This window comes from Pteropus alecto, unplaced genomic scaffold, assembly GCF_000325575.1.
Source record: "Pteropus alecto unplaced genomic scaffold, ASM32557v1 scaffold326, whole genome shotgun sequence".
NCBI classification, from domain to species: Eukaryota; Metazoa; Chordata; class Mammalia; order Chiroptera; family Pteropodidae; genus Pteropus; species Pteropus alecto.
Genome location: NW_006438873.1, coordinates 1,331,968 through 1,344,669, shown reverse-complemented (window position 1 = coordinate 1,344,669; position 12,702 = coordinate 1,331,968). Strand labels below are relative to the sequence as shown.

The 12,702-nt window shown below is 58.3% G+C and overlaps 3 protein-coding genes across 4 annotated transcripts in view; all 3 read right to left on the bottom strand.

The window, feature by feature from the left end:
• Positions 1–2,269: 2,269 nt before the first annotated feature.
• On the bottom strand, positions 2,270–3,488 carry LOC102887595 (cytochrome c oxidase subunit 6B2). The gene is made up of 3 exons (XM_006915948.3): positions 3,157–3,488; positions 2,592–2,692; positions 2,270–2,488 (listed from the first exon to the last, which is right to left on the bottom strand). Exons 1-3 carry the CDS (start codon positions 3,260–3,262, stop codon positions 2,435–2,437), a joined length of 261 nt encoding a protein of 86 aa, XP_006916010.1. The 5' UTR covers positions 3,263–3,488; the 3' UTR covers positions 2,270–2,434.
• A 294-nt stretch (positions 3,489–3,782) lies between these two features.
• FAM71E2 (family with sequence similarity 71 member E2) lies at positions 3,783–9,273 on the bottom strand. Its single transcript, XM_025049649.1, has 9 exons — positions 8,456–9,273; positions 8,139–8,293; positions 7,802–8,060; positions 7,498–7,522; positions 7,249–7,313; positions 7,062–7,165; positions 6,807–6,981; positions 4,763–6,553; positions 3,783–3,866 (listed from the first exon to the last, which is right to left on the bottom strand). Exons 1-9 carry the CDS (start codon positions 8,603–8,605, stop codon positions 3,783–3,785), a joined length of 2,808 nt encoding a protein of 935 aa, XP_024905417.1. The 5' UTR covers positions 8,606–9,273.
• Positions 9,274–9,544: 271 nt separating this feature from the next.
• Positions 9,545–12,702, bottom strand: part of IL11 (interleukin 11) — a 3,888-nt gene continuing 730 nt past the window's right edge. For both annotated transcript variants that reach the window (XM_006915947.3, XM_015592504.2), the window contains exons 2-5: positions 12,022–12,194; positions 11,750–11,836; positions 11,464–11,625; positions 9,545–10,682 (exon numbers count right to left, since the gene is read on the bottom strand). In XM_006915947.3, the coding sequence (XP_006916009.1) occupies positions 10,512–10,682; positions 11,464–11,625; positions 11,750–11,836; positions 12,022–12,194 (593 nt within the window). In that variant the 3' untranslated portion in view covers positions 9,545–10,511. The remainder of the gene's footprint in view (positions 10,683–11,463; positions 11,626–11,749; positions 11,837–12,021; positions 12,195–12,702) is intronic.

The following is a 12,702-nucleotide window of genomic DNA, read 5'->3' as shown; positions in this document are numbered from 1 at the left end:
GAAAGAGAGCTGAAAGAAACGGAAATAATTAACAGCAACTGGGCGCTCTGTGCTGTCCAGGTGGGGCACCCTAAGCCTGGACCCCATTCTTCCCCTTGGGGGTGCTCTCTGACCCTTTCATACTAAACATGGGGTCCAGGAGCTCCAGCATGCTATTGATGGGGTTGGCCACCCTGGGGCTGCCCATGCAGGTCACTGCCACTGTCCAGTGTGCCATCAGGCACCAGAATGGGGTCCTACTGATGCTGAGTGACTTGAATTGTTTATGTAGACATACTGCACACACCCTGTGGGGCTAGACGTCTTCCCCAGCCCCTGGAAGTTGTTATCACTGAATTTTAGATGAATGGACCACAGGACTGGGGCTTGGGCACTGTAGCTCTGTAGTTGATAGGCTGCTGGGCTGGGACTCAAACTCACTCCCAGAGCTCATCCAGGCTCTGGGGTCCTTGGGGGTGGGGAAGAAGCCAGAGCTGTGCTCCCTGGAGACCAATGTATAGCAGTGGCTTCCATGGGGCGGGGTGGGAGGAGTGGGGGAGGGGTGCACAAGGTTTCATGGAGCAAATGGCAATCCATAGGACATTCGTGGCTTCAGGGAGACCGGCAGTGTAAGAATATCCCAGAAGTGGTCGAAGATGATGGCTGTAGACCTCAGGCCCAAGAAGGGAGGGAAGAAGGCTGGGAGAGGCTACTGGCCAAGGGGCAAAAATGCTGTTGTGCCAGTGAATCGAGGCTGGCTGTGGCTGCACAGGTGTCAGGCCTTGTGCTCGGACACTACCTGGGTGACCTCACTGAGCTGTCAATCCACATCTGTGACTCAGAGCTGCCATGCCCACAAGGCACCATTGCTTTCTTCCTGCAGCAACCGCCTCTGTGCAGGCCAGGCTGGAGATGTCCCCTCCAGTAGCTTCCAGGACTGATTGGCTAGTGCATATCCTATGCCCTCCCTTATTCATTCCTTTGCCTCTCAGGTAGTAGTCTGAGAAAGGTACCCCAGGAGCTAAGAAAGGTACCTCAGGGTGAAGCCATCCAAGATGGCAGTCTGGGTTCTGGGTGTGCCTTGGGTGGGGTAATGAGGGCACATGGGTGAGTGGAATGGAGCCAGCCCTTCCCTAAGCTCACCCAGCCCCTCCCATGGCCCCACCTCATCATGGGACTGTGCACAGTCTTGTTTACAGCTAGGGAAACTGAGTTGTAGGCAGGTCAAGAGGCTTATCCATGGTCACCCAGCATGCTGTCATGATCAGTGACAGCCACCTTTAAGCCTGGGGTGGATCAGGGCCTGGGGAGACAGCTTCAGGCAGAGTCTGGGGCTCAAGGCACAAATGGTGAATCCAACTCTCCTATGCCCAGGGTCATTTGGGGCAGGAACACGCTAGGTCCCAGGGCTCCACACTCTGTCAAGGGTCATCCTCAGTCTAGGGAGTGGGGTGGAAGTGGCTGGAGAGATGACGTTTCGAAATCTTTCTGGAATCAAACAAATCTCAGCATCGCTGCCTTGGAGCCAGGTTGGGGGCAGGCCCAGCGCTGGGTGGGGTGGGGTGGGAGCAAAGAATAATTCAGATAGACCTCTGAGTCTCCTCAAGCTCAGTCAGGGAGTGGTCTGCGGGCGGGCCAGGCACGGGGATGTTTCCTTAGAGAACAGAGAAGGCTGCTCCAGGCTGAGGGTGGGGTGGCGAAGGGTGGAGTGCAGAGGGCACTGTTGGGAGGGCTCCCAAGGTGGGGCGGGGTTGTACAGGGAGGAGAGTGCAGTCACAGGGGGGTATGGGAGTGGCAGAGAGCTGGGAAAGGGTTCTTAGCAGGGAGGGAGAAATGGGAGTCAGTGATCACCCTCAGGACTTGAGATGGTCTGGACAGGGAGGGAGGGGCAGGAGGCCCAGGAAGAGTGTGGCAGGTGGTCCAGGTAGGAGGGGAAGAGGATCCAGATGCAGAAGATGGAGGGAGGATTGAGGTGACAGCTAGGTGTGGGAGTGAGAGGCAGGAGCATCCTGGAGCCATCCTGGTGGGCAAGTGTTCACATCCAGAGAGCCAAAGGGGGCCTTGGGCTGGCAGCCGCTGCCTGCTGGAGGGTGGGGAGGAGCTGGCTTGCTCCTAATCTGGAGATCCCAGAGTCCTCCCTCCTCCCAGCCCTAATGGAGCACAGTCCTCCCCCGCCCCTCCCTCATCAGCAGAACAGTGGTGTTGCTCCAGGGTGCAGACACAGGGAGGATCTACTCGCGCCCCCAAGCCACACTTGACAGGCATTAAGAAAAAAACAGCAATACTTGAAACTAATTAAAATAAATTAATTTTAAAAAGAAGAAGAAACAGCGGCAACAACATCGCTTTATCTGCGGCTTAGAGGCTGGGGGTGGGAGCCCGGGGCCGGGTCTCTGAGAAACGAGTGGATTGGGGCCACTCAGGCCTGTCCCCCGGAGGAGCAGCGCTCAGGCCGTCAGATTTTGCCCGCGAAGGTCCCGTCCTTGATCTGCTCAGTCCAGCGCTGCACCTGGAAGGGGGCGGGAGGGAGGCAGGTGCGCCAGCTCAGCTCAGCTCAGCCAAGCCCGCCCTCCTTGCCGATCCGGCCGGCCGGCGCCCTCTTGCCCGCTCACCCAGCTCATGGGGCACAGCGAGTGGAACACGCGAAAGTAATAGTCGCAGGGATTCGTGCTCTTCCCGCGGCGGTTCATGTTCTTCATGCAGCGGTGGTAGTCTGCAGGGCGGGGCGGGTGGTGGCGTGGTCTCGTCCCAGGCCCGCCCCTGGCAGGCTCGGACCTGGGCCAGGCCCCGCCTTTCCGCTGTAGGCGCTTCCTTCTCCAGACTAGGCCCCGCCCCCGCCCTCCCTCACCCGTTTCGTCCAAGACTATCACGTCCCTCTAGACACAGTCCTCGCCCACTGATGACCGGGCCGCGCCTGTCCGTGAAAGGTCCCACTTTCCTTCCAGCCAGGCCCCATCTCTCCTTCACTAGCTAATCTCTACCGCCTCTGTCCCGCCCACCCCGGGCCTATCCCTCCTGTCCCGCCCCCTCCAGGCAAGGCTCCGCCCCTTTCCATTCCAGCCCGCTCGGCCTTCCACCCCAACGGTCCCCACTAAGCGTCCTCAAGAGTTGGAGGTGCGGCCTTCCTTGCCTCCACCGTCTCACTCCACTCCCCCTGCCCTGCCCGCGAGGGCTCACCCAGGAAGTTTTGGTAGCAGTTGCGGGTCTGGTTTTGGTTGGGGAAACGCGGGTCGAAGGGCGGTGTGGGCCATCGTCCCCTGGGGGATTTCTCAATGTCGAACATCCTCTGAGGCGGCAGTTCCTGCGGGGAGGAGGGCCTCCGTGGGGCCCAGGGGATGCCCCTCGCTCAGATCAGCGCCCGGCTGCTGACCCTTACCCCGAAACCCAGCCCCTGATCCCACCATTCTGTCCTCACCGAGCTGATGTCAGCGCCTCACTGGTTCGTCAGTGATTGTGGCTCCGTCGGGGTGCTCCTCGTTTCTGAGTCTCGGGGGTCCCAGCCCAGGAAAAACGACTTCCCAGCCAGATTAGTTGGGACCCCGGAACCCCAGCCAATAGGAGCCGCTGCGCTGCAGAAAACGTTCTGCGGCGCGGGGTGGTGTCGGTGTGGACCCCTCCTCCAGCCTCCCGCGTCCCGCCTCCAGCCCGACGCATCTCCCCAGTCGCCCGCGCGCACACACACGCACCTTAGCTCGACTTTGGCCGAGTCTCGGACTTAGCCTTTTAATCTTTGAGAAGCTGGTTACCCGCGGGCTCTTCCCCGGCCCGCCCCCCGCCCCCAACATAGTAATGTATAGATAACTCTAGTCTCTACCGGAGAAAGAGCTCCCCGCGCCGGCCTGTCCGGCACCGCGCTTCTTACAGTAGAGGCGCACAGCACCTGGGGCCTGCGGGGAAGAGCAAAGAACACGGTGAGGTCTGGTCTCCTAGACTGTCAGTGAAGGCGGCTCCGAAAGTCTCAGAGGGTACCTGGCCAAGCTGGACTTCTGTGGACACTTTGGCGACTGGGGCTGAGTCCCCTGCAGATGCTATTAAAGGTGCTGGGAACTATGTGGGCTGGAGAGAGTAATAATGCACGCTCAGTGAACATGTGTTGGACTGTGTCCTACTATAGGGGCCAGCAAAGCTGAACTGGAATCTGGGTCCCCCACTGCCTCCTCCAGTCGCCCCGTGTTTCTCTGAGGTTTCTCACCCTCCTACATCGCTAACATCAGCCTTACTCTGGATCCTTCACCCCAACATCCAAAGGCACGAATATATTTTCCTCTTGAGAAGCCCCTCTTGAGCCCTCTTCCTACCCAGCTGCCTCTTCAGGTCCCTCTTCCACTTCCGGCAAACTACTTGGACAAAGCTGGTCTCTGACTCCCCTCTTGAGGTATATATGTAGTTGGAAAATACACATCACAGAATTTACCATTGTAACTATTTCAAAGAGTACAATCGAGTGGCATTAATTACATTCAGTGTTGTGCAACCACTACCTCTATCTTGGTCCAGAACACTTTCATCACCCCAAAAGGAAACTCCATACCCATTTAGCAGTCACCGCCCATTCCTCCATCCCTCCCATACCTTGGCAAACACTAACCACTTTTCTGTGTCTACACATTTCAGGTTCTGGACAATTCATACAAATGGTATCATACACTATGCTGCCATTTGTGTCTGGCTTCTCTGGCTGAACATAATGTATTCAAGGGTTGCAGCAAATGATTCCCTGTTTTCTATTCTCCCTTAAGCCTGCCTCATTCAGGCCTTTGTCCCCACCATGGCACCTCCTTGCTGATAACTCCAGAGGTCCTGTCTTCCCCAAGTACCTGGGTGAAGGTGTGAAGACACCCAGTTCCTTCTTCATCTTCTCCACCCTGTTGGCCGTGTCCCTCAAACTCTCAATTTCCAAGAGCTTGGGCAAGAGAATCTCCAAGGACGACCCCATCATGGCCAGGGGGTGCTGGCCTGGCATCCCCATGGTCTCTTGAGATCTCTCGGGCTTTGGGGACACACCTATGTCCTCCCACCTTGTTGAGGGCAGAGGGATAGGGTCCTGGGAGGCTCTGTCCATCTTTGGGCTGCTGGGGGTACATTTTGAGCAGGAGGACACTTTGGAAGGTCCCTTCTGTTCTGAGAGCAGCCCCTCCACCTCTACCTCTGCCCACGGGTGCGAGGTCTCTTCCACCCAAAGATTCGCACTTCCCTTCTCCCAGGGGCCCAACCAGGGCTGCTCCCTCACCACCACCGGTGTCCCCTCCAACACCTGGCTGGGGCTGAGGGGCTCCGTGCCCATTCTTGACATGGGAGACACCTGAGGGGTCAAGAGCCAGGAGGGCAGACTGACCAATTCCGGTCTCAAGGTTGGCTCCTTGGACTTGGCCATGATCATCAGCTTGGCCAGGGTGAGCCCCTCCACTGAGAAAGGCCTGCTGTGCTCCCGTGGGGCTCTCTCCACGGCCAGCTCCTGGGTCGTGACCCACTTCTTCTGCTTTTGTACCTCCTTGGACTTGAAGCCAGTCATGTCCAGGGATTTCCCCTCCTTCATCCTTTGGACCTTGTCCTCCAACTTGCCCTTGCTCTTCAAGCCATCCAAGGTGATCTCCCGGACTTTGCTGATCATGACCTCTTTCGACTCCTTCTTGGTGGTGGTGAAGGGAAGCTCCAGGGATGTTTTATGGGCCCTCAGCTCCACGACCTTTGTCTCCTGGGTGCCCACCAGCACCACTGACTCTCGCTTCCCTTCAAGCTGATTTCTCTCAAGTACATCTCCACCATGACGTCCCATGGGCAACATGCCCAAATTGGCAGGGTCCGATGTCAGCTGGTATTGTGTGGGTGAGGTCAGAGCCTTCTGAGATCGGGTAGATAGGGACAGAGATTTTTGGTTTGGGACAGGAGGGGACATGGTCTTCGGGGGAAGAGCAAGTGCAGGTCGGGCCTTCCGAGATGGGGCAGATATAGCGGGGGCCTTCTGGGCAATAGCTGGTACACCGGGGGTCTTCTTGGATGGGCCAGGTATAGTGGGGGTTTTCCGAGATGGGGCAGGTATGTCTGGTGTCTTGTGGAAAATAGCTGGTACAGTTAAGGCCTTCTGGGATGGGCCAGGTATGACTGGGGCTTTCTGGGGAACAGAAGCTACAATTGGGGTCTTATGGGGAGCAGCGAGTCTAGCTGGGGCCTTCTGGGATGGAGCAGGTACAGCTGAGACCTTCTGGGATTGGTCAAGGATAAACGGAGCCTTCCAAGAGGTGGCAGGGACAGAGGGGGTCTTCTGGGAGGGTGGAGGCCACAGCCTCTGCACAGAGCCCAGGGGCCTGGCCTTTTCTTTGTGCCTGGGGACAGAGGAGTAGGGGGCAGGCAGGTAGAAGTTGGGAGAGTAGGTGGCCTGGCAGAGGGAGTTGGAGGACAAGGTGCTGGATTCAGGGTCTATCAAGTCTTCCACATCCTGTTGCCACAGGTAAGCATCGATGTGGTTAAAGGAGCCCAGCAAGGAAATATCTCGGCTGTCCTCCGAGATACACTGCGAAGGGCTCTCAAATAAACCACCCACAACCACTGCTGGGTCAGATTTAGACAAGCAACACTGAAATAGAGAAAGGTGAGGGGAAGGATGTTAGGGCAGGTGAGCCTCTCAGACACAGACCAGGCCTCCAGCCCTATCATCCCTCAGACCTGGGAGTCTAGGCCCCCAAACCTCTCCTTCAGATCCAGGGTACAGGCCCCCAACCTCTTCCCTCAGACCTCCCCACTAAGATCTAAGAGTTGCCCTCCTGGCCCCAAGTATATAGCTGCCTTGGAAGAGGACGGCATTTGATTGATGGTGTTGGAAACGACGCTGAAGATGGTCCGGATAGTGATGCTGGGCTTCCCTGGGAGAAAGGAGAGCAGCCTGAGCCCTGGGGGAGGGGAGGTTGGAGCTTGGGGCCCTTCACGCAGGCAGAGGGAGGGGTGTGCTCACCAGAAACTTGGAGTTTGGTCTGAGATCTGTGCAGGCTGTGGTCTGAGTGAGACCTGTAGGCACAATATGGTGGGACTTTGGTGATATCCTCATCCTTCTCCAGCTCCTACCCGCGGCAAGGCCCCAAACCTACCTTTTTTCTCTGGATTTCTTTCTAGTGTCAGCCTGCTCCAGCTGTGACCAGATGATAGGCAGGGAGTCGCCTACGGCCTGGGACTTGAATCTGCGCTTGAGGGTCTGGCAGGGGGACCAGGGAGAGCCAGCCGTCAGGAGGCGTAGCCCCTCAGCCCCTCACCCACTGGCCTGCCGGGCCTGCTCACCTTTGCCTTTCTTTTTTTCCGAGTAGTCACCATCTTGTAAGGAAAGGTGGGTTCAACAATCATGACTGGAAAGGGAGGGGACACCTAGGTCAGGGCCCGGATGCTGGGGAGGCACAGGGAGAAGCTGAGACAGACGCGGGGGGCGCGGCTCAGACATGGGGGGAGGTGCCCGCGCTGGAAGCTCCACCCATGCCTGGGGGAGGAGCAGCAGAAATGCAGCAAACCCAGTGGATGACAGAGCCTGCTCACCTGAACGCTTGGTGTGGGACTGGTCCTGTGGGTAGAGAGGGCGCAGTCAGGAACGGCAACCTCTGCCTGGCTCTCACATCTCCATGACTATCTAGCCTCAGACTCCAGGACCCAGACTCCTCCCTCAGACTTAGAAATCCAGGCCTACAACCTCCTTCCTCAGACCGGGGCCCACAGCCTCCAATCTCAGATCCAGGGGTCTGGGCCCTCTACCCCATTCCTAGACTTCAGGTTCTTGGTCCTGACTCCCATTTGAATCTAGAACCATAATGGGCCCCTGGAGTCTGTGGGGCCATGTCCCCACCTGGAGGCGCCAGGTGGAGGCGGGAGGTGCCACCAGAGCCAGGTCCATGGGGGCCGTATTCAGGGTTCTGGGGGCCCAGGCAGTGGCTGGCTCCCGCAGCAAGTGGATGAGATGGACCCAGCGGTCAAACAGGAAGGCGACCTCGCTGTCAGGGGCATCCAGCTCCAGGTAGTAGTAGCGGCCCGTGATCAGGCGCAGCTTCAGACGCCAGGCAGACAAATTGTGGACGTAGAGGTGGACCAGGTCTAGCGGGATCATCCTTGGGGAGGCAGGAGATGGAGGAGGTAGAGCAGGAGAAGGGGGTTGGGGGCAGCAGGGGATGGGGGCATGGAGGCACCTGGTGAGGACGAGGTTGGAGCAGTCCCTGCCCTCGGGGGGCCGAGCGATCAGCAGGAGGTCTGGCAGCACCAGGCCTGGCAAGGAGGCGGCCACACCCATGGTCAGATGGTTGGTTTTGTGGTGTACGTACACGGGGGCCCCTCGGTTGGTCACCTGGGGGTCAGGGAGAGGGGCTGGGACCACTCCTGTCTTCGATGCTCCTGCGGCACCCCTAGATCGAGCCCCTATCCCCTGAGACCCCAGCAGTCCCACATCCCCAGGCCTGGGGTTCTGGCTCTACCCCTCTCTGCCCCCAGGGCGCAGGGAGCTGGGGACCTGCACAAAGTTACTCTCGAACATGGGCAGCGGGCGGAGGGGCAGGTACTCGCCCTTCTGGAGGGTCTTCTGCAGCTGGCCCAGAGTGGGGACCCACTTTGGGGGGCCCGGCAGTGGATCCAGGTGCCTGATGTTACGAAACCGGTTCATGGCAGTTGCAGAAAGGGTAGTTGCCCAGGCACGGAGTCAGGGACCTGGCACCCCACAGCCCACTGGCCCTGGCCCAGGGCTCAGTAGTTCCAGAGCCTGGAACTTCCCCAGGGCCTGGCCATAGCCCTGTGGGTGGTCAGCCTGGTCTGGGGGAGGAGCCTTTGGTGGGGGCTTTGTGACCTCATCGGACACCCAGGGGATTCTTTCTGGGAACTCTCCCGGGGCTGTGGGGTCCCTTCTCCTCCAGGGCCATGGCCTGGAGTCTTGAGAGCTGGGGGTGGGGAGCAAACCAGAAACCTCCCTCCCAGACTCAAACTGATGACAATACAAGGCCCCCCACGGTCTGTCTGGGATGTTGCAAATGGATGGTTAAGCACTGACTGGGTTTCTGACTCTTACAAGTGGAAGTGGGAATAGCCCCTACTTGCCACTAACCCTTCTCAGACCTTGAGTAAGGCCCATACTCCCATGGAGCCTGTGTCCACAGATCGAATGTGTTTGTGTGGGTGGCTACCGTTGCTGTACATTGAGGTATAAAGAAAGGAATACGCTCTTTGCAATGAGCCAGGCCGTTGGCAGAATCACAATTGTCTCTCCCCAGCTGTGTGACCTTGAACAACAGGCACCTCCCCCAGCCTCAATTTCCTTCACCTGTAAAATGGGGTATATTGGAGGATCCATGGGATCATGTAAGTAAAACCCTACACTTAGGGTGTGGCCCAGAGCAGGCACTCAACGAGTGGTCCTTCTTGTCCCCTTCTGAGGGCTTATTTTATGGGGAGGACTGGTATTCTGTCATTCTAAAAATAGTGTTTATTATCTTTTTAAAACGCGTCCTGCAAAATACATGGTCATGGTAGAAATTCTGGAAAATACAAGCGCAAATCATAAAAGTTACCCACGATCCCAACTTCTACATGGAAATGGCCTTTGTCAACCTTTTGGCATAGTTCCTTCTAGGATATTTTTTAATCCATATACAGAGAGAGAAAGAGAAACACAAAATAGGGATCACGCCATGGTTTGCAGCCCGCTTTTTCTGTGTGTGAAGCCGCCTCTGTAGCATAGTTCTTGGTGGCTGGTCATGGCTGTTCCGTTACACTGGCTGTAATTTATTTAACTATCCCCCACTGTCGGACATGTAGGTTGATTTTGAGTTGCTGTTGTGAACACTGCCATCATGAACAACCTTCAGTGTGCAGTTTTGTCTTGCATGAGTACTATCAGTCAGGGTGACCTTCTAGAACCTTCCATTAAATCTTTATTGAGTGCCTACGAAGTGCTGGGCACCAGGTGAGGCTCAGAATTTGTCCCTCAGGGCACTGACAGTCTTCCCTCTGTGGTCATGCCCGCTCAGGATCCCTCTCTCCCCCATCCCCAGGGGCCCCAGCATCCAGCCCCCAGCCCTCAGAGAAACTACCTCTAAGTGGATGTGTATGTCTAATTTAATTCCCCCTTCTCCATCTCACAAAGGTTTTTTACATTTTTGTACAAAAACCCAGGCCTCCTTCCCCACTCCCTCCCCACCCCAACACAAAAAGTAATTGTTTAATAAATAGTATGTGCTCCTGCTCAGGCCCAGAGGAGTGGGGGCACTGTGGCCAGACTTCTTAGAGACCCAAGAATCCAGGGAGGCACTGTGGCCAGACTTCTTAGAGACCCAAGAATCCAGGACCCCAGTTTCTTTCCCCTGGGGATCTCCAAGTTCACCTGCCTCCAACCCACCCCCTGAAATAAATAAGTATAAATAAGGCACAGATGCCCCCACCCAGGTCTCCTGGAGGAACCATCTCTAACTAAGGGAGATAATGGGGACGAGGTCCTCTGGCTGCCATGCCCCCAGTCCCAAAATAAATAAATAAATAAGGTCTGGTGGTGAAGAATGCTGGTGGCTGTGGCTGGTGGCTCACAGCCGAGTCTTGAGCAGCAGCAAACCCCTCACGGCCCAGTCCAGCGTCAGGTGCAGCCCCCCGAGAATGGCGTGGGCTGCCCGGATGCCTCCCCAGGCTGAGGCCGGCGGGGCCAGGGGGGGTGCTGGCGGGTCTGGGGGCGCCTGGGGCAGCGCCAGACGGGACATCTGTTGGGAGAAGAGCGAGGGTTAGTAACAAGCCAGGGATGCAGCGGAGTCCAGGAAAGTGTTTGCAGCCTCTACTGAATCAGGTCATGGAGAGCGGTGCCAGGTGGCATATTTCCAGAGTGTCTTTGGCCTGTGGGATGGGGTGTCTCAGTGGGGAGTTCTTTAGGGTGTTGGATTCAGAAAATGGAGGCTGGGTCCAAAAGGTGGGAGTCTTGAGGCTGGGGTTCCAGGACCAAGTTCAGAAGGTTAATTAATGGCAAGGTCTGTAGGCTCAGGGCTGGGATCCTGGTGCTGGGGAGGACTGGGGCCTCAAGAGTGGGGTCTGAGAACTCAGAGCTGGAATTAGAGGTCCAGGGTCTTTGGGATCAGACCCAGGGGTCACAGGGTCTTGGGTTCTCTAGGGCTCAGATCTAGTCTAATTTCAAGCTCAGGATCTAGGCACTTGGGGTCTGAGGTGTGTGGAGCCAGGGTCTCTAAGCTTTGGGTCAGGGTCTGCCATCTGAGGGCCCGGGGGGTCTCAGGGTCTGGATGTTCAGTTTCCGGGGCTTGGGGGTCTGGAATGCAGTGTCCTGGGCCAGGGTTTCCAGGTCATGGGTGAGGGTTTGAGCTATCAAGTCTTAGGGTTTCAGAGTGGGCATCTTGGGGTCACAGGATCATGAGGTCTCTGAAGTTTGGGGTGAGAAGTGAGAGTTTCCAGGCAGGATTTTGGAGTCTGGGGCCTCAGCGTCTCAAAGCCAAAGGATCTTGGGGACACCAGAGTCTCAGAGCAGAGCTGTCGTACCAGGAGCTGCAGCCGGCGCAGCAGCCGGTCCAACCTGGCCTGCAGGGCCCCCAGCTCAGGCTCCAGGGTCCGCAGGGAAGGGCCTCCTGCCCGGCGCAGCCATTGCACATGCCTCAGGTAGGAAAACAAGTCTGCCCGCAGCCGTGTCAGCACACCGGGGAGCTGGGGGACAAGGCATGGAGGATGTCAGGAGCACCTCGTGCATGCCTGCTCCCACCCCGGTCTTCGTAGACCATCTCTGCTGCCCAGGCCCCACCTTTACCCCATCCCTCTCCCCTGCTCTTACCTGCAAGGCTCCCAGAGCCCCCGCACTCATGGCCAAGGTGGGGAGGGAATCCAAGTTGTGGTCTCCGTCGGCTGGAAATTTGTCTCTCTGGGGAAAAGAAGCTATGAGGGGGCACTCTGACCAGCTCCGAGGGTCTCTTCACTCCCTACAAGCCTCAAACTCCTCCCTCCCTCGATCTCTGCCACCGTGGTAGCCCAGATACCAGCCTCTCCAACCCTCACTTTGTCATTCCCGGTCCGAGGCCCTTGCCTATCCCCTTCAGCCTCTCCTACCAGCTGTGCGGCCAGTTGCCGAGTGTCCGCCAGGAGAGAGCGCGTCAGGAGAACGGCGCTGTCCAGCTCAGCCCGAGGGTCTGCGGAGGCCCTTGGGGGGCCAGGAGGTGGCCCTGGGGCAGCAGCTCTATCTGGCCACAGGCTCAGCGCGACCAGGACCAGGCAGCAAACACCTGGGGGCGGGAGAGGGCGGAGGGCTCAGGGGGACTGGCGGGTCCGAGGCAGGAAGAGTTAGAGGCCTGGACTCCTGGATCTGAGCGAGGAGGGGCTAGGGGTCTAGAGTCCCAAGGCGGAGCACCCAGGGCAGGTCACCGGCCAGAGCGGGCTCCCCTCTCCCTCTCCCGCTTTGGCTGCCCCGCCCGTCGGAGCAGACGCGGCCCGGGGCGGGTAGACGGGCCGGGCGTCTCCCGTCCGCCCCCGGACGCCGGAATCTGGGCCCCGGGGCGGGGCATGAGGGGGAGGCACAGGCCAGAACCTGCTCCCTTCCCCGGGCCCCGGGAGCCCAGGCTGGCCTGAGAGCAGAGAAGGGAGCCCGGTCTGGAGACCCCGAGGCCCTGACGCCTGCCCGGAGACCCCTTCCAGGGTGGGCGGCAGAGGGCTGTCCGCGGAGCGGGATGCCCTGGCACACCTGGGCGGGAGAGTGGGATCCAGCGGCGCTGCGCCCAGGCTTTTGCCGGGGCC